The sequence below is a fragment of the Schistocerca cancellata genome, chromosome 9 (genome assembly GCF_023864275.1).
Source record: "Schistocerca cancellata isolate TAMUIC-IGC-003103 chromosome 9, iqSchCanc2.1, whole genome shotgun sequence".
Lineage (NCBI taxonomy): Eukaryota > Metazoa > Arthropoda > Insecta > Orthoptera > Acrididae > Schistocerca > Schistocerca cancellata.
Genome location: NC_064634.1, coordinates 126,790,063 through 126,816,457, shown reverse-complemented (window position 1 = coordinate 126,816,457; position 26,395 = coordinate 126,790,063). Strand labels below are relative to the sequence as shown.

Below are 26,395 nucleotides of genomic sequence, written 5' to 3'. Positions count from 1 at the left end.
GATAGGCGACCTGTTCCTGACACTAAACATGGTTCGGCGCACATGTATCTTAAAGTCTTTTCTGTGCGGTATAGTTGTGTTTGATGTGAATCCCAGCGCTGGAGGCGTGGCTAATGAGTGGAAACGACCCGGCCATTACCGAAGTATAAGGCTGCTGGTGCACACACAAAAAGCGCGTCGTACTCACTTAACTGTAACTCTCGATTGTTGCCAGGCGAAAACATAAGCTCAAGTAGGTGCAGAAACAATGTTGTAATACTCTCCCAAATAAGTTGTCACTCTTTCTCATTTTTAAACATTTTCAGCAAAGATCCGTTTTGCCATAAAGGGCGCAGTTGCCTGTTCGAAATCATGATCACGAGAAGAATATTAGAGAAATATGATCTTATAGGCCTAACGGGAAGAGGTAAAAATGATATTGCTGTAGTGTGTACTCTTCGCAACACACGGTACAGTGGCTTTCGGAGTATATTACGTAGATATAAATCATTTCAGAGATTACGTACAACATTTTGTTGTAACCATGGGTAGTCCAAAATTGCGATACTGGCAAATAGATGAAACCGATTGTTTCAGATCACGAAAGGAGCATTCAGCTCTTGGGCCATATCAGTTTGGAAACCGGTGATACACTTGCAGCTGGAAGTCACATCTTGTTTTAACAATGGAGTAATTTACAGCTTACGTACTGTTTTAGGCTCGATGTGTACTGATTGGGTTTTCATAAAGTGCCGTGCCGACTGATGTGCAAATGTGACAACTTCTTGATAAACCGAGAACCTCCGGCAAGGTCTCGATGGACGGACTTTTTACCTGTCAGGAAGGTATATTTTATATACCATTCTAGGGCCAACGTATCGGTGCTATGGGAATGACTAAAACCGGGTTTCCGCTATTGAAAGTACTTGCAAAGAGGACGTACTGCAGATCTCCTAGAGGAGTACCCCGATGCCATTGACTCAATGATACGTAACAGCACGGAATCATTTTTACACATCGCAAAATGTGTAAGTTAAAAAAAATAATAATTTAGCCAGTATTGTTGCCTTGTGTATAGTTTAACAATTCAGATGATGGATTGAAATAATTAATGCAGTTTAGGATTATCAAAATATGTTTGTAACCGTCGCCTGATAATAGTGTTTTTTGGACAAAATATACTTAATTTCATTGACATTAACGACGAGAAAAGTCAGTAAATTATATGCATTGGCGGTTACTCCCAATTTATTCAAATATAAACATTTCATGAATTTTCATCCTGCAGTGGAGTGTCTCAATTGGTAGAGCATTTTCGTGCAAAAAGCAAAGGTTCACACAACAGTTTTAATTTGTTAGGATGTTTTATATATATTTCATGTTTAAAAGTGTCTAGTTGCTGTTGTGCTGGAGTTATATGATCGACATCAATTCTTGTCCAGTCACTCATTAGTTCGCCAGTCTTTTCTAGTTTAGGAACTTCTTTAAATTCCTCCTTGTTAAGTAGAAATGGAGTAGGAGCGAATTTGAATAACGTTTTGTTGAGTCACCTATTCAGCCCTCCCTATGGTAATACCACGATATGACAATTCCAAAACGCTTTGAACAGAAAATAGTAGTATTTTACTTTATAATTATTTTTTCGACACGTTGTACATTTGAGCTGCAGGTTCACACGATTGTATTATTAACAACTGGCGTGAACAGATGTTGTGTTTTTAGTAGAAAAATAAACGTAGTGTATCGTCGTCGCCGGATCATAACACCTGCACGGAATCAGTGTGTGCTGATGTGTTTGTGAGCACCGTTGGCGCACCGCATAGCTGCTATGTTTGGCCATTCGCTAATTTGTTAGCTTGCCTCGTAAAACCGGCTTTAGTCAACCGTTTCTCCAAGGCTTCCAAGGTATGCGGATATCAGCAGGAGAAGAGCTGTCGAGACTGGAAATGTGAGAGAGGGCAACGAGCATTGAAGCTTTCATGTGGTATACAGATTTATCAAAGCCCTAGGTTTCAGTTTCAGCTATGACTGCTGGATATATTTGCATAGCTTTTAATTTGGCCAAAAGGCATGCAGTCTCAGTAATTCGACCTCTTTGTTAGAAGTCTGCATCAGATCTAACTGTCACAGCTATCATGAACTGACGTATCGGTACGCTTCTGCCAGTGTTATATAATAATTCACGACGTTTTCTATGATGTGCATCATGCGCTGACTTCAGTCCTCTTCCAGTGTCTGTCCGGTTACGTACTTACCCGTCGAAGTTCCTTGACACGAATTTGTTGCAGGTCCTTAAGACTTCGTCCACCTATTCCTTTTAGAATCTCTGCGAAGCGCTCTGGCCTTAACACTATCACGACATTGTCTGGAATGTGTTGAGGCTGCCCATCAAAATATTTTCGTCTTCATTTTATGGCCAAAGTGAGGTCGCATCAGTTAATAGAAAGTTCTTAGTTCATTCTTCTCCTACCATACATATTTCATAGTGGGTAAAAGATTTTTTTCCCCCGAAAAGTAACAGTTTCTTCTCATCTACCTTCATACTTAAGACTTTCCATGTTACGCCACAGGACGTACTATCGATTTATTTTCCTATTGCAAGAGAGGATGTGTGAGACATTATCTGTTTGATGCGGAAACAAGGTATGAACGATTGTTTGTCTCCAGCTTTTAAAGTTTTGAACAACACGCTATAAATCATAGAGAAAAGACGACGTTTTCGTGCTATAAATAAATCAGAAAACAATCTCTAGGAAGAAATAACACATTTACTAAATCCTAAAGACGAAAACTCGTTCAGCCCACAGGCGCAAATAAATACATTCGGCGCGAATGGAAGGTAATCTGGCTGGAATCCGGAGCAATTTGACGTGCGTCACATATCCCACGCAACACAAAACCCTCGGAAGAGTAGAAGAAAGAATCCATCTCAAATGTATCTGATATTCCTCTCTCACGCTTAGAATAATTGAGATGCGTTGGTGTGGCTTGAAAATAAGATATGGGCGAATAAATTTGCTTTAAAAAAGCCTTATAAAGTGATTAGCCTATCAGTATGAAGCATCAGATGTGCTCGTTGAGGAAGGTACATTATCATTGTCTGAAGCCCATAGGAAAATGCGTATTTACAATTAAGTGTATAAGATGCGACTTGAAAGTTCGACCAATCGATCAATATCTAATTATCAACATATGTTGAAAACACGTGAATGCGAATTGTGGTTCATTTTGTTGTTGGTCTGATTAATTCGATTCATTGGCAAAGCCGTATACGTTGGGAGCTGAAATTTGTGAAGCATAGATGGGAGCAGTTTCTGCAGTATGTGGATCTGTAAGCTACGGGGACTGGCTGGCGGCTATTGAAGAAATAGCAGACGTTAAATGTTGGGTTTCCTATTTCATTTACAAATAAAAAGTACCTATGGATGTGCATTTTTGCCAGATACTGGAGATATGTGCGTATGGTTTCTTATTTTTTACGCGATATATCCTCCAGAGGCGATAAGTTCTGTGAAAGTTTGATTCCCTGATCACAGCAGGGTATAAAGACTTCGTCATTTACCGGGTCTACGTCATTAGCTATTCTGAGCTTGTATTATAGATACCCTGGAGAATTTGTAACTTTGTTTCTCGTTGCATCTTTTCCAAGAGTAAAGTTAGAGCAATGCCATCCAACAAATTGGGTGGTGCGTGGTTGTGGTTTGTGTGTGTGTGTGTGTGTGTGTGTGTGTGTGTGTGTGTGTGGCGGAAGGGGGGGTTTCTGTCAAAACAGGTTTTTTTAAAATTTATTTTTTACCTTCAGCCTCCAAATGCAGCAGAAGAGTGAGTGCATGTCTCGCGAGATTTTGAAGTGAAGTGCAAGTTTCCGCACTGTTTGGGGTGTTTGGACGGCTAACATACTTATGGTTCTGCAGTACTCACACATAATTGGAAGCAGCTGTTTCACTTATAAACATGATTTCAGTGTTCCTTTATTTGCTCTCGTCGACGCGAACTATTTCGGAATCAAAGCGGCTCGTCTAGGAATCACGACGGCTTCGGTACGGCAAGGGCCCCCAGAATCATTTCTCTTAAAACATGTATTCGTTGGAATTACGAACAATGGCTTATTATTTTGTCCACGTTTGCCTTTGTTGTTTCCAGGAGGGACTGCAGACAGTAATTTGGTTTCACGCTGTAGTTACAATCCACACAATTAACTAGCTAGGAAAAAGGAAATCCACGAAAATGCTATTCAGATTACACGTTTCTCGTTTGACCACTCGGTCAATGTGTTAACGCAAAGGCAAAACTTAATGCAGGCGAAAAACTACTCTTGTAACAGCTAGACGTAAAAGTTGGCACAAAGAGGAATTAGCGACGGACTGCATCGAATCAATCAAAAGACTGATGACAAAAAAAAGGCAGCCATTACGTTTGTAATGAACAGGTGTTTTCGTCACCGTTTCGAAGCACATCCTGAAACGGGTGACATAAATTGCTTCGATCAGATAAAAAAAATAGCATGCAGTTTTCAGGAGCCTTTTTTTAAAGGTGGCCTATAGTGAATTGTCGGCAATCGAGATTGCTTTGATGATAAGTGAACATATTTTGTTTTCCCTATTTTATGTTACCATTCACTGAAATTTTTAGATACAGCTTGTAATGAAAACAAGTGTTTACAAATGCGTGCATTATTGGAAAAATTAAAGCGAAACAAAACGAGGTGAAAAACAAGTGCAGAAAATATTTAGATTCATTCTGCAGTGCAGAAATTTTTGCGACGCACGACTCTCGCTTGGCGCAGTCATAGTAATAAACGCAAAGCCAATCTCAAGTTCATCAGTACTATTCGCGCTGACAAAGTTAGCGTCGCGGTGGCTGATGGGAGAACAGTAAATGGAAAATGCCTTTGCGGTCGTTCCCATCTGCCACCGCGCTCTGAGTGTCAACATGGTTTGCACGAACAGTGTTGCCGCGCAGTATGCAAGCAGTTGGCCGCGTTCACATTACTCCTCCGCTTATTAATCCAGTTATCGCGAAAAATCACGGATGTCGTCAGAGAGAGCATTAGCTTAGAGGGTTTCCTTTGCTAACCACCATTTCTGGCTTGAATTTGTTCCTTAATTTAGCGATCGTACCTACCATGAAGGGAACAGATTGTCTTGGTATTTAACACAAACCTTTTTTTTTTACCACACTGACAGCACATTTTTGTCAGCGCCGTTTTCATGGTCTACCTACACGGTCAATTTACTCGCTTGCTGTGTAGCTTCCAAAACATGTTTTGGATTGGGTCGACGACCTAAGTAGAGTGTTTGTTAGCCTGTGACACCGAGCAAAGGCTAGAGGACGGAGTTGTAGTCACATCGCTCGAGAATCCCGTCACGGGGTGCGACATGAGACTCTCCAGCGATGTACGAGTAGTACTTTAGGTGACACCTTTTGTTACATAACAGCAGCTGCAGCACTTCAAACAGCATTTCTGGATGAGGACGTTAGTCATATTTGTTGTTGACACTAGTGTTCACCGCGTTCCTTCCTGTAGACTAGTTACGTGCCTTTGACATTTATAACCATCACAACACTGTTGGTGAGGAGTTTGTCAGTGATTTACGAGCGGGCGACTTTTTGAAAACATGCCCACCATCTATTTGGTTTGTCGTGTTAGAGAAAACGATTTTGTAAAATCAAAGTCCAAATGTATTCAGCGCATGGGGTATCAGGTATTAGAATTGCTTGTGCAGATCACGTAGCCTTAATCAGAAACTCCAGACAATAGAAATCTTCTTAGTCAAGGTAATCTTTTTCCTTGAAAACGACATGCTTTCCAAATTTTACAGCTAACCTGTGGAAAGCAAGATGAGAGCCCCTAAAGGGTTTTATCAAAAATAAAACGAAACTCTTTTCTACCTGTTATTGCGGACCATCCGCTAGAATGGCGAATCAGGAAATATCAGGAACCATAATAGAATATCATCGATGTGATGAAGAAGAGATTACATCGAGCTGGCCATAGGTAAGATAACCGAGAACATGATATACTTGACCTGATGATAGTGGATGCGGAGAAACAGCCAGAAAAGAACAGAAGAGTAACATTTAGCTAATAAGGTGATGAAAGGACAGATGATGCACGCGGAGGAACCCTGTGAAAAAGAATTGTTGATCAGGTTGTAGTCGACTAGGCCCATATAAAGACTAAAGTGACAATTTTTAGTCAGTAAGATGTGAGGAAGTCGCTTGAATGAACGCTCCTTGAACTGATGCCTGACAGTTGTGGTCCGCTAAACCCGTTTCTTCCTTTCGGAATTCTACATATTAATAGAAAAACAATTAAAATTATCTTTTTCCTGTCACTCAACTAAAAACTGCTGTGATGTGACTGATTATTTTAAAAAGCAGAAAGTACTGAGTACGGGTGTCAGGTTTGACTTCAGAGTGTTAATTTTTTAAAATCTATTTTGTGTGACATTAATTTGTATTATAACAGCTAGCAACCACTGACGTGACGATTTTCCTATAACACAGTTTAATGCCATGGTACAGTGATTGTATACTGGTTGGTTTTGAGGACATGCTTTTTTTATGTAGCATGGAATATTGTATCAGTAGCCTAAACGTATCGCTATGGTGCGTTATTCTAATCACGATCACGAATGCCTTACTTTATTCTGTTAGGTATCTCATTGCTATTTCAAATAGAACCTATGTTGTATGTTTAGTTAAGTAAAATGCTTTTAGAAACCAGTAATTGCAGACCATCTCTCCTCCTTGTCTTCATTAATTAATTTTACATACCGACGCAAACAAACTCCAGTTCTGTTTGTTACGATGGGGGGGGAGGGGATGTTCTCTCTCATACGCTGATCAGCAAAAAACATTGTGGCTAGTTGAATAATATCGCACGGTCCACTTTCGGAACCTACAGCAACCATTTTCCATGAGGGGGATTCGGCAGTCCTTGGTAGGTTTCGGGATATATATGCCACCAGATACCTATGCACACGTCACGCAGTTCCAATTTGTGGGTGCTGAGCTGCCGCCAGGTAGTTCCCCAGATGTGTTCTATCGGGCTCACTTCAGGCGAATGTGGTAGCCAAGATAAGCACATCAAACCGTTTCTGCCTTGTGGCACGGACAATTATCCTGCTGGAAGATGTCACCGTCTAGGAGGTCTTGACTTAGCTGTAGCAGGACAGGAAAAGGTCGAAACAAGTAAGCACTGGATGTGGCGAGATAACTGGAGTTATCCACATCAAAAAATCATAAGGTCGACTTGATATTATTTATTTGATTCCATAGCTTTACTAAAGGCGCACAAATCACTTTGGAATACGTTGTTTATGCTCGCTAGTTATGTTAATTTCACAATACTGTACTTCATAACACACTTTGCCATAGGCAACGATTCAGAAATGGGTTGTGATGTTTAAAGCTTCAGAAATGGGTTATTTCATCCGATAAATAATAAGTATTTGATTGAATGATGCTGTCTGAAACCTCTTATTGGGCGATCATAGAAAACACTATTCTATACCTGATTAAAAATGGTGTGAAGACTTCAGGTGACAAATGTGTTCAGGAATATATGTATATGAATAGCTTTTTAAAAATTGATAGTGACTCGGAAGGAAGGTGGATTTACTTACTTAAGGAAACCGAGAATCCCAAACTCAAATGCGAACTGCTAAAATTATGAGAGTATTTGTTTTCCATTCCCGCACACAAGGCCAAGCGGAAAAAGTAATTTTCGCTGATGTTCGCCCAGTGGACTGATGAAAGAAATCGACTGCTGCCGGGGACTGTGGAATCAATGTTACAGTGCCAGTGTAACTACAAGCTGACTTGCATGTAGTTTTTATAAATACATGAAGGGAAAGACACACTTGCTGAAAAAGATGGAATCGTCCGGAAAGTGTGGTATACCAGTTACTTCTGCCGCAACAAGTTCCATGTAATTGTTTTAATAAAAAGTAACCAAAAAGTTATTATACTAAACAAATTTTTTAAATTCATTACTACACCCCCAACTCAGTGTGTCACGACGATTTCCCAGCAAGATACGGGAGCCATTCGAAAACAATAATTAGTCATTATAACAAACATTCTAACAATCAGAGTAGAAAAAAATTGTGTACCGTAATACTTCATAATTGGTCGCGCGCGTAATAACCGTAGATCATAGACTTCGCGTAACTTCTGTAACTAAGCCACACGAGTCCGTTGCATAAAATTGAGAGGGTCCGACAACAATCCATCTTGAGGCTCCAAGCATTGTCACTATCCAACTTTCAGATTTTTCGAATTCCCACAAAAGGATTACAATTATAAACCACGCGAACACTACAGAGTTAAAAAGCGAGTTCTTCGAATGTTAGTGACAGACCGATACACGGTCACTGCTCTTCATACCTGTGTTACAAGAGTGAGGAAAATCTCTTGATTGTATTCGTTCAAAGCATCCTAGAGCTGTTTCAAGAAAAGAAAAAGACGGAAACATGTTAAGACTCGATCTGAACAAATATGAGTGATGACCAAAGAAAATCTCTGCTGCAACTCAAGCTCTTTGTTACCATAAATCACACTTTTTGGTATGTTTATATTCTGTAAAGCACGTGGGAGTGTATGTAGTGTTGCGGAATTTTGCATAACCGATGAACATAAACAAGGTTATCCAAAATGATTTGTGAACCAGAAAGAATAATATCCAGTGGAATAAATGTGGGTAATACAATCATGTGGACCTTATTATTTTATGATGTAAATAACTCCAGATACTTCGCCACATCCAGTGCTTACTTTTTAAACTCCTTATAAGACCAAGGTTGGAATAGAGTTAACAGATTCGAATAATTCGAGGCTCAAGTATTGGTTGTGGACATGGAAAGACGTGAAGAAGATAGAGTAGCCTGCAGAGCATCGCAAGGAGTCTTCGGACTATTATCGTGGGAGTTCAAGTTGGTACCTTGTACCTCGGTATGACGACGGTGGTTTATACAAGTAATTGCACTTAGTGTGTCATCGAGGTACGCGAACGACAGCCAAGTGGAGGACATCTAGAGCAGGTTGCTACAGATGGTGATCAAGCAAAGGGTACTCCAAACTGGCTCGAATCAGACTTTTTTTCCCTTAGCCGCTGATTAGCGAGCTGAGCTTATCTAGATTTCTTTGCCACGATGCCGTGTTCAGCAGATAGCGTCAGCAGCCGCCACGTGGGAGCATACAGCGGGAATGCGCGCTGCTGTCTTCGTCCAAGGTCGCTTCAGCAGCAGCAGAAGCAACGCGCAGTGCAGCCTGTTGATGCACGACCTGGCCGGTACAGCAGCAGCATTTTGCAAACGTGAATTTGCCTGATTAAAATTCCCCGTGGTAGACTCCCACTAACCCGGTTTGCCCGTCACAAAAGGCATTATGCACTTTTGGTTCTGCCTAACGTTTCGTTCTCTTACTGTTGTGGCAATTCAGCACGTTCGAAATACATTGGAATAGAACTCATTTGATATAAGAGTTTCCATTGAAGAGCAGCAGAACTCATTTGATACAAGACAGTTTTCATAGAACAGCAGCCCACTTACATGTGTTATCTGCGTTCCGTATGGCAATATGTCTTCTATTCAGCTGCGTGTCTGCTACATTTCTCTAACAAAATGCATTTCTTCCTTATTAATTCAGACACAGTTACAAAGTAGGAGAAATGTACTAGAAGAGTAGAACTATGAGTCAGTCGGTGACGAAGCATGCCTGCAGAGGTCTCTCACCTTAGACTGCTACAAAACTAAGTACACAGTAAATACTTCGCTCGTTGTTAGTAGTGGCCTTTCCTTACGGGTGTTTCACGCCATAAAGCAGACAGACTGTAAGAATGAAGTACCTCAAAAAAGAAGAAATCTGCACGAAAATTGGGTAGGTAAAATGTAGAGTATTTACTGACTGGTCTTCTAATCTTCTAAACCAGGGGTCGTGACTTAGAATCCAACAAGGGTCAACGTTTTTACTGGAGAGATAACAACCAAATTGACTCTAAAGTTAAAAAAAAAGGCCAGGTGCGAGTAGGACTCACGCTAGGAGAGTTCCGTGCTAATGTAGTTATCCTATGTATGTTGTTGTGGTCTTAAGTCCTGAGACTGTTTTGATGTAGCTCTCCATGCTACTCTATCCTGTGCAAGTTTCTTCATCTCCCAGTACCTACTGCAACCTACATCCTTCTGAATCTGCTTAGTGTATTCATATCTTGGTCTCCCTCTACGATTTTTACCCTCCACGCTGCCCTCCAGTACTAAATTGGTAATCCCTTGATGCCTCAGAACATGGCCTACAAACCGACCCCTTCTAGTCAAGTGGTGCCTCAAGCTCCTCTTCTTCCCAATTCTATTCAATACCTCCTCATTAGTTACGTGATCTACCCATCTAATCTTCAGCATTCTTCTGTAGCACCACATTTTGAAAGCTTCTATTCTCTTCTTGTCCAAACTATTGATCGTCCATGTTTCACTCCCATACATGGCTACACTCCATACAAATACTTTCAGAAACGACTTCCTGATACGTAAATTTATACTCGATGTTAACAAATTTCTCTTCTTCAGAAACGCTTTCATTGCCATTGCCAGTCTACATTTTATATCCTCTCTACTTCGACCATCATCAGTTATTTTGCTCCCCAAATAGCAAAACTCCTTTACTACTTTAAGTGTCTTATTTCCTAATCTAATTCCCTCAGCATCACCCGACTTAATTCGACTACATTCTATTATCCTCGTTTTGCTTTTGTTGATGTTTATCTCATATCCTCCTTTCAAGACATCCATTCCGTTCAACTGCTCTTCCAAGTCCTTTGCTGTCTGACAGTATTACAATGTAATCGCCAAACCTCAAAGTTTTTATTTCTTCTCCATGGATTTTAATACCTACTCCGAATTTGAATAACATCGCGGAAAGGGTACTACCCTGTCTCGCTCCCTTCCCAACCACTGCTACCCTTTCATGTCCCTCAACTCTTATAACTGCCATCTGGTTTCTGTACAAATTGTAAATCGCCTTTCGCTCCCTGTATTTTACCCCTGCCACCTTCAGAATCTGAAAGAGAGTATTCCAGTCAACATTATCAAAAGCTTTCTCTAAGTCTACAAATGCTAGAAACGTAGGTTTGCCTTTCCTTAATCTAACTTCTATGATAAGTCGTAGGGTCAGTATTGCCTCACGTGTTCCAACATTTCTACGGAATCCAAACTAATCTTCCCTGAGGTCGGCTTCTACCAGTTTTTCCATTCGTCTGTAAAGAATTCGTGTTAGTATTTTGCAGCTGTGGTCTTATTAAACTGATAGTTCGGTAATTTTCACATCTGTCAGCACCTGCTTTCTTTGGGATTGGAATTACTATATTCTTCTTGAAGTCTGAGGGTATTTCGCCTGTCTCATACATCTTTCTCACCAGATGGTAGAGTTTTGTCAGGACTGGCTCTCCCAAGGCCGTCAGTAGTTCTAATGGAATGTTGTCTACTCCCGGAGCCTTGTTTCGACTTAGGTCTTTCAGTGCTCTGTCCAACTCTTCACGCAGTATCGTATCTCCCATTTCATCTTCATCTACATCCTCTTCCATTTCCATAATATTGTCCTCAAGTACATCGCCCTTGTATAGACCCTCTATATACTCCTTCCATCTTTCTGCTTTCCCTTCTTTGCTTAGAACTGGGTTTCCTTCTGAGCTCTTGATATTCGTAGAATTGGTTCTCTTTTCTCCAAAGGTCTCTTTAATTTTCCTGTAGGCAGTATATAATTTACCCCTAGTGAGATAAACCTCTACATCCTATGTATATAGACAGTTAATTGATCTCGATAATTGAAAATCTTTACTATTTGTGCCAGTTGTCAACATTGATACTGGCAAAATTTCGTTCCCAGAAATTCCAAGACTTTAGAGAATGTTTTAATTTTGAGTTTGAAATCGGATAGCAATTACTAAAACTTCATTGTGTGATCTAATTACAGATCAACAATTTTTAGATTTTGTCGCTTTACTTGTACTTTGAAACCTGGCTTCCGGCCAAATTTTATTATTCCATGCCAACCAGAAGTGAGTATAGATTTTGAAGAGAGAGTTTGGGAGAATCAAAAATTGTGACATGAATGGCTCTATCTTTTGACTTCATTGACTTACAAGCTTCAGTTCTTTACACCGCTAAGGGACTGTGCATCTCAGCATGTGGCCACAAATTTAAGCTTGATATGTCTACCCGTTCATGAGAAAAAGTGTTGTTAGTAGTCGAGACAGATGGACGAACGATAAAGTGATTCTATAAGCGTTCCGTTTTTGTCGGTTGAGGTACACAATCCTAAAAATTGCGAAAATAAACACAGATGGTGCACAGCAGAAGCCGCTGGAAAGCTGGCGGGAAATTGAGAAATAACTCCTATGAGTGTGGAGAGCTGAATATTGCGCTTCCGTTGATTTTATTAGACTCATGTCAGCGGAAGGCAAAGGCCCGAGGACGAATCCTGGTTTGGCAGAAGTCTGAATCTGTTAGGAAGTTAGTCATCTGCCTCGAAGTTCGCGAATACTGGAAGCTCTGCACGACACAGCACAAGATATTTGTTAATTAATACTAATCGTGTAACGACTGAAAAACAGACATATGTGGCCCCTCTGAAGGGAATAACGAAGCGTGAAGAAGAGTTGAAAGAAGTTCAGCCAAGGGTGAAGCATATGGCAGACTTCGATTTGCTGGTATACTACTGTGAAATTTCAGTTAATCTGCAAAGCGTATGTACGAACTATAATAGTATGTTGTTTGTTTGAGTTTGTGTGTTCAAATTCGGACGTCGAGCCAGACAAAATAGTGCACCAGTGACCAGTATGAAATACCCAAATACTCGCCGCGTCGTTTTCACGAACATTTGTGTGAACATTTTAAAAAATATTTTAATTACTGGTCTGTTGTGAATGAAACCGAACACGACACTGATGAAATTTACTATAATATTACACTACTGTTGTTTGTGTTTTCATTCATAATGTGTAAAATGTTCTACCAAGAACCGATGGAACAATCAGTCAATACTGGTGTTTTGTTAAACTTAATAGAACTACAAAATACGATGTTATTTACTTTTACAAGTTAGTCGTGAGAAGGCGTGATCATCACAGTCCTGTACTTATCAGGTCGCTGTTAACCACAGCAAAGAAATGAAAGTCCATGTTGTTTTGTTTTTCCGTACGGTTTCAATGGCGGTGGCCCGGAGTTGGTCGGAGTCGAACCAAGAAAAAGAAGAAGAATTAGTTAGTTGTATCTTTGATGTTTGAGCACGAACGAAAACTAAGTCAGCTGACATTCGACGCTATCTCAAAAATTAATCTGGCAAGAAATGACGTAGTTAGGTCCAGGGACACAACGTCAGCTGAAAGCCGGCGCAACCGCGCAGAACGTAAACGGCATCAATACCAGATCGATCGAGGGCAATCGCACAAAAGAATGCCCTTGGATAATCGCAATCAAAAGAGAAATTTCCTTCACTACTCGAGATGTTATAGCACAGCAGAACGGGTCCGTGAGAAATGGAAAGGCAGTGAATAATAAAGCGGATAGATTTAAATGTTAATTTGCTTGGAACTTAAAAAAAACCTAATTTATGGAAAACGGTGGATTGTGAGTAGTGTGATGGAAATCAAATAATTAGACGCTTATTTTAGTTGACGGGAACCATGAATAATGCGGCGTTATCCAATGAAAATAAAAACAAGACATTATTCACAAGTTAATTACATATTTTGCGTATTATCTTGAGGAAAGAAAAAAAGTGAGACTGGAAGTTTACATTCTTGTGCGACAGATACTAGATCGCGCGTAAAACTTCAAAAAGGTACATGCTAGATACCTTAAAGAAAAATTTTGCCACGATTGCAAAAGGAAATGTACCTTAATTGCGTTATAGCTTGTAACAGTGTCATAGTGCGGGGTTTCTATTTTTGTTATGAGACTTCTGAGAAATCATCTGTCTTTGGACAGATGATTTCCACAACCTGCAATTTACTAGGTACCGTTACCGGACTTCCTGCTATTGTAGCACAACAAAGCGTACAGAGTTTTGGACGATTTTAATGAATGTATCACTGTAACTGCGTGTTTTCAGTATGCAAGTATAAATACGAAATCCACCAAATACAGCAGTGAACTTCGAAAGTACTCAAATCCAGATGGCAGCTACTCAGTTTCTGTCAGCTAATCAGAGCAGAGGGCACGTGATGTAGTCAGCTGGTTGTGACATATTCCAATATTCGGAAGTAGTACGTCGATAATTATTACTTTAGATCCGCCTAATCATAACTAAATAAAACACATTTTCACCGTACGAAAAATGTGTCTTATTTGGATGTGATTGGACGGATCGAAAGTAATAACTAGAGACCGCATTATACGCATCAGAAAAACCGTAGAATATGCATGCAGATAAGCATGAAAAATGCTTGAAAAGTATCGAAATATGCAAGATCAAATAATAAAAAAAATATGGTAGTTACTGCGTGCATTATACCTCAAAGTCGGACCTGTGCATATCAATTACGAGGAAAATCGCCGGCCACACCGGACATTTAGAACGCTGATATTATTTTCTGAATACCTTCTGGTTGAGGTTAACTTCGAATTAACTTTGAATTAATACTATTGGACCAAGACATCATTTAAAATTTATTTTACCTTTTGCTGAGAAAATGAAAATAAAACATAGGTTCAATAAAGAAAAATTGAAGGCAGGAACAGACTTTTACTATGACTTTATGAAAAGACATTCAGGTGTGCAGTTGAGGACACTGGAATCAACAAGTTTACAGAAAGCAGCAGCTTTTTAGCAAAGAACAAGTTGACGGATTTTTCGACAGACTTTCAAGAGTTGATGGACAAGTATAAGTGCAGCCCCTCCAAGATTTTTAACGCCGACGAAACTGGCGCAACGTCTGTGTTAAAGGTAAAAAGCAAGTTGGAAAATTGACCTTAGGCGATAAAGGCATGGATGCCGCAATTCTTCTCTCAGTTAATGCAGCAGGGGATGTGTTTATCCCAACGCTGTTTGTCTTCCCCCGTGTTTGAATGGACAATGATGTGAAGAAAGATGCCCCAGACGGAAGTGTTTTTGATGCCCAACCAAGTGGATGGATCACTAAGGATGGTTTCCTCAAGTGGCTTGTTTTGTTTGTAGAACGAGTGAATCGAACTGAGTAAACCCCTGCATTACTAATCGTGGATGGCCACTCAAGCCACAAGGACTTGGACGTTATAACGTTTGCAAAGAAGCACCACAGTCACATGTTAAGCCTACCTCCACACACTTCCCACAAGCTACAACCACTGGACAGAACTATTATGAAACCTTTCAAAAATGCTTATCATGAGGCATGATCATACTGGATGCGACAATATCCTAACATTAAGATAATCTTGAAGGACATAGCAGGTTTAGTTAGCTCAGCTTTTTCAAGGATTTGCAGGACGGAGTTGGCAAAGTCTGGCTTTGAATGCACAGGCATTTCTCCCCTGAAGCGAAATATTTTCACTGACTTGGATTACGCTCCTTCACTAAACAAGAACAATGAATGAACAGGTACCTCTTCCACCAGTTCTGGATCTGGCTGCTCCTCTGCAATGTCCTTACTGCACCCATCTTCTGTCATGTCTTCACCAGGCTCTTTATCTGCTGCCATGTCTTTACCAGGCTCTTTATCTGCTGCCATGTCTTTACCAGGCCCATCATCTGCTGTAGGTCTGTCTTCACCAGCACCCTCGCCTGCCCACCATTACCAGTCCTCGCTTCTCGTCTGCGTTACCAGAGTCCTCTAATCATGATGCAACAATTGAGTCCTCTGACATCTCATTCTTAACAAATTTTAGAGGTAATTTCCCCTCTCTCCTGTCATTCGTCTAATAGATTTGTATCAATGCGGAATCGTGGAGAGAAGAGTGAAATTTTGACCTCATTTCCAAACAAAGAAAAAACTGGAAGTAAAGAAAGTAGAACAGGAAGAGAGAAAAAAAGCTGCTGAAGCTTAGTGGAAATTTACGGAAGAAAAACTTCAATTGAAAGAAGAAAGGACAAACCTCAAAAAAGCCTGTAGGCCTACCTAGAACCAAACTTTTGACCAATAGAAAAATTGGATGCTGTAAAAGAAAGGATAGTTCTACAACAAAAATGAAAAAATCCAACGAAAATGCTAAGAAAAACAAAAATTTGGCAATGAAAACACTAGAAGTGATGGAGTGACTCCTGTATTATTTGTGACGAAACTTTTTGAAGAGGACTGGATCCAGTGTCGACTGTGCAACGGATGGGCCCACGAACACTGCGCAGACCTTGAAAGCAGCGCACTGTACTAATAATGCGACGGCTGTTTCTTGAATAGAAAATAAAAGTCGTGTTCAAGATGTAGTGTAATTAATTGTTGAGTGTGTAAAATGGCAGATTTATTATTTTTTCATGATTTAGTGACTGTTTGTGAACCTAAAATTTTTTAAATCACTCAATTCAATAAACTATTACCACTTGCCATGTATTAATACCAATAAACAAGTATTTTGTGAGTAATGTTTGCTTATTTTCTGTAATTTACAACCCTTCAACCTTTCTCCTTAGTTAACATTCAGATAAATTTTAGAAACCAATAGATAATAGTAATTCTTCCTAAGAGGAAATTCTAGGATGGTACTGTCTTAAGACAGTACATTATGGTGGTTATTTTTTTCATATCAAGCAATTAATGTATTCAAAATTTGAAAAAAAAAGTTTAACCGTCCGATACTACCCGACCTTCCCCTAACCGGGGCGCGGGCGTAGATTGTCTGCCTGCTCCTGTTACTCTTCTGTAATGATTTTGCTAGGCAGTGGCCTCTCGGTAAGCGATTGCACGCAGTTCTAGGTCGCGGTAAATCTGTGAGACATCTAAATTAGATCGAGCCAGAGACTGCCCGTCTAAATTTTTTTAAATACTGTAAACACAAAGCGAAAATATTCATCGTCACTAGTTTTTTATTTAAAATGTGCAATAACCGGTGAAAAGGAGTCAAATACGTAACTGCATATGCAACATGCAAATGCATATGATCTGGTCTTTACTAATAATTGTCAACACATCACACGCAAATGAGGACAGCAAGATAACAAATGTTAAAAAGAGCTAAATAGTTGTGACAAGCGGCAAAACAAATGTTGAAATTCATTTCACGCGTAGAAATTCAACATGTCCTCTCCTAAACACCCCCGGAAATCACTACGTATTCGGCTGTTGCAATCTAAGCTGTGCTAGAGGGTCGCAGCCCTGCCACACCATAAGAAATCGCGACATAATCGATACATAGGTGAAAATTTATTACAAGCAAGATTATTAGTTTCACTCCTTTGCGCAAACTGCAGATCAGTCTATCACTACAACCAGATTTTCTGCTTTCACATTCGTTGGCTTTGCCAATTTACAACCAAACTGTTGCCTTACAACCTAAGATGGTCTCAGGCTAAGCTAAAGTTCGTACTATTATGATAACCAGGTTTTTTGTGCCAATTAAAACTTTGATCCTCGTCCGCAGTCGTATCACAACCTCGTAAAGCGCGATAAGTTCCGAAAAAAGTCCGAAACAATCTAACAATCTTGAAAATCGCGAGCTTTTCGGAAACAAAAGCAGGCAATACTTCTGACAACGAAGAATGTAAATGTTAAACCTTCGGAAATCGCGATGTGCAAATCACGAAAGAAAGTCACATATTTCTCATAACCAAGAATAGAAATGTCAGTGCTTCACTCGCAGCAGTTTAATCCTTGCTCTTACATACCGGCTAGCCACATCCCCGAAAAAAACCGATGTTTGAGATATCAAAATTATAATTTATGAAGCCATAGTGTTGGCCGTTCTTGATATAGTGTAATTCGTGTGCGCGTCGCCATGAAGGTCGTGTTGTGATTGGGTGACAGAATCAAATTGAACAGCCGCCACCTTCATTTGTGTTTCGAAGCTAACACTCCGCGTTCGGTAATTTTTTCGTATCCACACACGTGTATTACAAAAATGTTATTGTTGTTGTGGTCTTTAGTCCAGACTGGCTTGATGCAGCTTTGCGTGCTATTCTATCGTGTGCACGCTTTTTCATCTCCAAGTACCTACATTACAGAAATATGCAGTATAAATGCTAATAGCGGATTAAAGGTCTCTTAAAACGCGCCGTTTGTAGGTACTGTTGCAGGAAGTCCGATAATCATATATAAAACTTTTACCATTTGTTTTTGCTGAAGGACCACTGGAAAATACCGAATTGTTGCTTCCCTACTACCATGTAAGGCGATTTATACTTTCAGATAAATAACTGCTTTTTGAAATTGAACTAGGTTTTATAATAGAAGTCATGCGGGCCTGTTGAAGTTTTCCCAGAACAGTACTGCATACACAAGTCGCACGCAGTCAGTATCTTAAATCAAGATCGTAAATTTTGTGTAACATCAGATGTTGCTAATTGTTTTCGGTCGTTACGTCCATATTCACGCATCCCTTTTCCATTGGGCTCCCAGAACCTGATTTCGTAAATCGATTTCCCAATACCGCTTCTGGGTGCTCATGGAAACATTTCAAAATCGGTTCTGAAAATCCGTTTCTGATTGCCGGTTTTCCAGCTCCGCAGTCGATTTTTGCTCCCATGTTAATGCAGTCGGTTCTGAAATGTGGTTGGGGGGTCAGATTTTGTCTTCTTAAAAAAACTTCGGCAGATATGGACGGAGCGGCTATTAGACTGAAGCTGTTTACACCTCGTTTAACTGAAGAGAAATAGCGATTTCTGCAAACACGACAACGGAAAACGGTTTCCGAAATTCGGTTTTCACCTTTCGGAAGATGCGTCGCATGTAAATGTAGTGATACCAAGGCTCCAGATGACGAGAGGAGCCAGTGACTGGAGCTGCTGTGTGACAACTGGCATCTGTCACAAATTTGTGGCAGATACCAGTTGGTATCACATATCAGCTTTGAACACAGACCCTTGGTCTGAATATGCTTGTAATGACCGAAACCGGTTACCAGACATCAAATTAATTATACCTTAAAGGTAAAGAAAGCTATAAGAATGAAAGCAGGGGGAAACTGAAGATGTCTGAGAATCTTATGTCAGGATTACTTTTTTACGACTATGGGTGTAAATTTTTGATGCGGCAGATATGTAGCGTTAACAAAGCGCACTCTGTTTAAACATAGTGACATTTGTTGTTATGCAGTCTTCTGCACTTTTTTCTAAAGAACTCCTACACCGCGAAGTTTCCTATCAAGTTTAATTATTCTTGATTGTTTTATCATATGTAATACGTGAAATTTATAGAAACATACTCAAAAACCTAATTAACGGACTTAACCTGCAATAGCGGCCTTGAAAGAAGAATTGGGGATCACCATTAAGTTACCGTGTTTGATAGAAAGCTGCGTGCACCTTGGTGTTAATAACCAACATGATCGTTGCGTGTTTTTCACGAAAAATAAAATTATCAGTTTTCTGGAGAGCAATGCTGTTGTGTCCAGAATACGACAAAATTTTCTCTGTGGAAGTGATTTTTGGGATATTAGGTGCTGATCTCATGATGTAAAATAATATAGATAAATCCTCTCTTCCAGGAGCAGCAGCCACAAGCTTACACCCCACAGGTGGAGGCAATCTCACCGACTCTGCCATCGGATTCTTTACAGGAGGAGACCACTTTTCGTTCTACAAAAGATGAGCTCTTGCAACAGATTGGGAAAGTGGACCGTGAGATTGCAAAGGCGGAAACTCAGATCCATAAACTCAAGAAGAAACAGGTAAGTGTTTAAGTATTCCTGTCTTAATTTATGATCGCTTTAAGGAACTGCTTCAAATACAATCAGTAAAGAAGATGTTCTGTGCACAAGTACTGTCTACAACAATATTTATTTGTTGCTAACTGATTTAAAGCTCTATAGACAATTATCAAATGACAACTATCCACCCATAGAGTGTACAAAATGGTTTTCTGCATCTTGCTGTTGTGGTCATCAATATGAAACCTGTTTTGATAACAGCTCTTAATGTCAGTCTATTCTGTGCAAGTACCTTAATCTCTGCATAACTACTGCAACCTAGATCCACTTGAACCAGTGTACTCTAGGCAAGTTCTGGTCTCCCTGTGCAATTTTCATCCTCCATTCTTCCGTTCATTACCAAATCGTCTGTTCCTTGATACCTTGTCATGTGTCCTATCGAACCTATCATTTGTTTTAGTCAGATTGCGCTGTAAACGTCTTTGCTCCTTAATTCTGCACCTTTTCTTTAGTTATGATATTGAAGTGAATATGTTGTTGAGAAGTATGTTGCATGTCATGAAATACGTGAAATGTATTTGCAATTGTGAATATGGACAACCGTCAACTGTGTAATTGAATGACGACAATACCAGACAGGGACTCGAACACAGATTTCCCACTTATTGCAAGTGTTCGGATTAATGTTAGTCTATTTGAGAACGCTTCTCACCCAAGCCGTTAGGCTTTCCGAGCATTCTTAATGCCCAGACCCAACGGTTGACAACATATGGAAGTTTGGATCTGGCTGTGAATCATGCTCAGATAGCCTAACAGCATTATATTTCTCTTTTTATTCTGTACTATGTATCAATCACATTTCACTTCTTTATAAGCCTACACTGGGAACACTCACTTCCAGAAAAGCTTTCCTAACACACAAAATCTATATTCAATTTCATTTCCTTTGACTCTTATGATTGTATATGTGTTGTGCATAATCTTTGCTCCTGCTTTTATAGCTGGTAACTTCAGAATTTCGATTCTCCAAACAATTAGATAAAGCTGTGACATTTCAAAATGATAATCATCTCAAAATGATAAAAATCCATATCCGTGCCCTCAGAACTCCAGCTTAGATTTAAATGAGAGCCCCCTACTTTACTTTTCCTGTATGTTAAATTTAGTTGCATCAGTTATTTAATTTATATTATGTGAGAGAGATAGATATTTAAAAAAGCAATGGGCTTGGCTTTGAAATTTTTAAAGGAAAGCAATTTTTTGTGATATCTATTAACTCTTTATCTGGCTCAAACTTATTTTATCTGCATCTCCAAATAGCCAGTTTCCGCTAGTGAGATGCCCTAAGAGTATGGAAGACTGTAATACAGGAAGCAATTGATATTTTGTGAAATTTTTATTACACAAAACATATCATGTATAGTGTGTGGCTTAGTGATTAAGTGACAAATTACAAGTCCAAATGTCTGGGCATCAGTTTTCAACCAGCCCTGGAATTTTTTTGTAAAATTAAATGCTCCATTCATCTCTGGCAATTATTTGTATGTGTGGGTAAAATGCCATGTCACACTGCAGTATTGAGTCCATGTAATATTGTAGCTTCCCATAGAACTCGATGAGAAAGCCAGCCCGAAGTTTGGAGCACTTAGTGAACCAATGCAGTGTTCAAACCGACCTATGGCTTTTGAAACCTTTACCTAAAACATATATAGTGGAAAAGTTGTAAAATGTAAATAATTTAGGAGTAAAGAACCACTCAGTGAATAGCAGAAGCACTTGGTCATCGTTAGGTACCAGGCATGCACAAATAAGCGTATGCATGTACCCTCAGTGAGATGGCGCAGTAGTTAGCACACTGGGCTCGCATTTGGGAGGACAATGGCTCAAATTCGCGTCCGGCCATCCTGATTTAGGTTTTCCGTGATTTTCCTAAATCGCTTCAGGCAATTGCAGGGATGGTTCCACTGTTCCACTGACAGAGCATGGCCAATTTCCTTCCCTAATCTGATGGGACCAGTGACCTCACTGTTCGGTCCTGTCTCCCAAATCAACCCCCCACCCCCTGCTACATACATACACACACACACACACACACACACACACACACACACACACACACACACACACACACACACACACAGAAAGCAGTTATTACATTCTGTTGATTTCTCTGTTATGCTATTAAAATGTCCATTTATTCGCTAATTTAAATTCCTTCATAAATATGCAAGCAAATCTCTATTATTCTGTAAGGCATTAATGCGATGTTGGCTAGGCTAGTTACACCAGATTAATGAAGTGCATACAACCTGTAGGAAAAGTTGTTAGTGTTGTCAGTTTGTGTATTGTAGCTTCAGAACTTGTTTCTCATGGAAATTATTCTTCTTCTTTTAAGTAGTGCATTATATATTACATTTAGGCAAGTGCCAACATTATGTTTTGGATAAAAAATTGGTGCTGTTGACATCACAACTTTGATGTGAAGTTTATTTTCTGCTCCTGGTTTTCTTTCACAAAAAAGCTCACTGTTGTTTACTGAATGTTGAGCCCCCTGTGTTTTCTTTTCTCCTTGTAGCATAAGTAGAGAGAGAGACTGAATTTTGATTGTTTACCAGTAAAAATAACATCAGAGAGAAATTTGATGATAGAAAATAATTTGTTACAGACACTCTTATTTGTGTTTTATGCGCCGTTTAGTTGGAGTTACAAAAATTATACTGTAGCTTTTGTTGTCGCCCATACATATGTAGCAGAAACACTCTTGGAATGATTCAGATTTAATGAAATATATTTCATATTTCCTTTCTGCAGGAATGCTTAATAAATGAAAATCACCTGTCAGTGTACTGATGAAAGTAACTTCTCATAGAAACATGAAGAGATTCAGAACTCACAAATCCTATACTTATCTTTCTGGGAAGCTGTAGAATTTATTGTCTCTTGCATTGTTTTCTGCAAATGAGTGAGCACCACAGACAGTATTTTTCTAACTAGCTTGTCAGTGTATTTACTTTGTAATCTCAGTTGTTCCCTGCCTGTCATTTCAGCAAGAACTTGAGGAGGCTGCAAGTAAACCTGCCATTAAAAAGGAGGAGGAAGAAATTGCTCTGCCAAAACACCAGAGCCCGGCACAAAAAATCTACGCGGAGAATAGAGTAAGTATATAAAGTATAAAAAAACAGATTATCATTTGTTTGACAATCACCTTTTTGAGTAAAGTAATTGAGTGACTTACAACTGGAAGTTTTTTATGCGACGAGAACATAATTTAATGAGTGTTTTATCTGTGAGCTCACTAATTTGTTGCTTTTAGGAAGATAATTTGTGACATAGGGCAAAAGGAACTGAGAAAAAAATACATTACATGTGCGTTTAGAAATGATTTGATGAGTTTTCAGGCAAGCAACATTATTATGAAACATGTCATGGTTATGAAGGTGAGAAATTTATTAGTTATTAATCAGTATTGGCTTAGCAGATAGGAGAGTGCATTTCAAGTTTTTTTATTTTTTATTTTAAACTTAGTGTATGAAATTTGAGGTGATTGTTAGTATTCATGTATTGTTAGTGTACATGTACATTATCTGATCAAGAGTCCCAGACACCTATTAGTGGGCTTTAGTATGGGGTGTTTCCGTTCTTCATCTTATGATGGTTTGAACTCTGTTGGGGACATTTTCAGTGAAGTGTCTGAATGTCTGTGGAGGAATGACAATTCTTCATCAAGAGCCGAAATCAGAGTAGTTACTGATGTTGGAAACTGGAGTCTGCAGCGAATTTGACATTCTAACTGATCCTAAAGGTGTTCCTTTGGGTTTAGGACTGTGGACAGGCCTGTCCATTATAGGAATGTCCACAAATCCTTGCCTCACAGTTGCTGCTTTATGTCTGGGTACAATGTCATCCTAACATAATCATTGTCTACACACTGTTCCTGTACTGTATTTAGTACACAATACAGTAAAGCGTGTTCATATCCTTTCACATTTAGCATTTTCTGAAACGCAATAAGGGGATCACACCCTAACCATGAAAAGCACCCTCATACCTTAACACCGCCTCCTCCATACTTCATTGTTGGCACTACCATGTGATGGCAGCATTGTTGGCACTACCATGTGATGGCAGGTAACCTCATCCTAGTGTTTGCAAACTCTGACCCTTTTATGGGATTGCTACATGGTACAGCATGATTTATCAGCTCAAATCACTCATTTCCACTCACCACTGTCCAGTGTCGTCACTTTTTACTCAGCCTCGAGCTTTGCGTAGTATTGATTGTAGAAAGGTGTGGCCTGTGAACAGCTGCTCGATCATTGCACCCCATTCTTTTTATCTGCCTATGCACAGTTACTGTGCTACCTGGACTGCTGGTAGCACTTCGGAACTCACAACTGATTCCTTTCATACATTTCAAGCAATTTCTTGCAACAACCCTCTACAATGCTCAGGGTCCTTGTCCTTCCATTTATGAGGTCAGCTCAGTCTTGGTTTAGCTGTAGTTGTTCCTTCACATTTCCACTTCACAGTGACATCACCAGCAGTTAATTTGGTCATCTTTAGAAGGACTGAAATGTACCTGATGGGTTTGCTATTCAGGTGATATTTAATGACTAATCCAAACAACTCTGGTGACTGACCCATTTTGCTATATGCCTTCTCTACTGGCAACACAATAGTCTGTACCTCATTTTATACTATGTCTCATGACAGCTAATTGTCTCTTCTCTCAAAAAGAAACTTGTACAAGCACTTACACTTCCAATTATTGATTACAGCAATTTTATCCTTTAGAATATTTCTCAGGAAAGTTCACAGCACCTGGATTTGGTTATGAGTAGCTATGTGTATTATATCAAACAATGGAAAACCCAGGATGGAATAATAACAGTATTATTGAAAGCATAGATTGCTACCGATGTGTGGAGGAAACCTTGAGTTGCAGACAGGCACAACAAAGAGCCTGCTATACATTTGAGCTTTTGACCACAAGGCAGTCATCTCAAGTAGAAAACACACACACTCACTTATTCACACAAGTGCACACACATGATCACTGTGTCTGGTTGCTGGAGCCTCAGCCGCCAGAGACGTGATCATGTGTGTGTAAGTTGTGCCAGAGACAGTGGTTATGTGAGTGAGAGTTATGCTTGGTGTCTGTTTCCTACTTTAGAAAAAAGCCTTGTGGTTGAAAGCTCAAGTGCATAGCAGTTGTCTCCTCTATAGGGTTAGTAACAGTCTATCTTCTCCATAATATTGTGTTCATTATAGCTGTGATGATCAACCCACTTTCTCAGTCATTCTCATCATATCTACAGCTTCAGAAGACTGTTAATGACATATCTGCTGAAGCAGCAGTAATTGCTACTACACAGTCATTATCCTTGTACATCCTTTTCTCCATCTATATTTTTGTCATTTCCCAGTATTCTTAGCTGGTGAAGTCTCCTTAAATTTCCTTTTGTCAGAACTCTGCGCATAAGAAAACATTTTGTCACTTACAATTTTTTTTTTTCTGCCACTATCATTATTATTATTGTTGTTGTTGTTATTATCACTACTGCCAGCAGCAGTAATAAAAATACTGCCAATATTAGCTTTATTAGTTCATAGTCATTGTTATTTCTCATGTTGTCTCTATAGACACTCATATCATTTTAATGCTGTTTGTCATATTAAAATGGTTATTTCTTAGGCAACTACGAAGTAAAAAAGGTGGTGTAAGTGTGAATCTTGGTCCCCTGTATGGGAGGGTCTGATGGCCCTAGTCAGCTGTGGATAACTAAGTAAATAAATTAAATAAATAAAAATTATACATCAGATAGGGGTAGACGGATATTTGTAATCGGATTGTGTACAAACATACAGCATTCTTAGACAAAACACACTTTGATATTCCATAAGATGTGCAACTAGTTTTATCCCTAGAACCCTCACTGTAGTGCTTAAACCCTTAACAACTGTAACAAGTATTTCCATGAGCACTGATGCTATAGGTTTTAGACATAGGTATATCTACAAAGAAAAAGTTATTAGATTGTAAACTTCCACATAGTCTCTCTCTCAGTGATGTGTGAAAGATAATGAGATTTCAACAGGTGCATCTGACAGGGAATGGTAACTAGCCTGTATGGAGATGGGGTGACAGCCCTATGTACATTTTGATCTTGAGGTAATGGAAATTCCATGTAGGACGAATATCAACAATTTAGGAAAAGACAGATTGCTACTTCCTGTAAAAAAAGGCACATTAAGTGGCAGACAGGCACAATTAAGACACTTACATAAAGCTTTTGGACACAGCTTTCATCAATAAAAGACACACACACACACACACACACACACACACACACAATGAACTTGGTCTGAGACACTGGACTTGGCTCTCTTGGGTGCGTGAGATGTGTATGAGTGGTGTGTGTCTCTCTTTTACTGATGAAGGCTGTGGCCGAAAGCTTTACGTAAGTGTCTTTCAATTGTCTGCAACTTAATGTGTCTTGTTTACGGTAAGTAGCAAGTCATCTCTTCCTACATTGTCGATCTTGAGATTATTGCGGTACTCTGTTACTGTGTAGATTTTTTTTTATACACACATAAAAAAAAGTTTTGCATCACCTCAGTTCTGAGAGTTGAGGAACCTGTAC

The 26,395-nt window shown here is 39.5% G+C and overlaps 1 protein-coding gene across 1 annotated transcript in view; it reads left to right on the top strand.

Moving 5' to 3' along the window:
* Positions 1-26,395, top strand: part of LOC126101091 (nuclear receptor corepressor 1) — a 266,318-nt gene that overhangs the window by 33,986 nt on the left and 205,937 nt on the right. The window contains exons 4-5 of the mRNA XM_049911770.1: positions 19,590-19,772; positions 22,799-22,906. Of these exons, the coding sequence (XP_049767727.1) occupies positions 19,590-19,772; positions 22,799-22,906 (291 nt within the window). The remainder of the gene's footprint in view (positions 1-19,589; positions 19,773-22,798; positions 22,907-26,395) is intronic.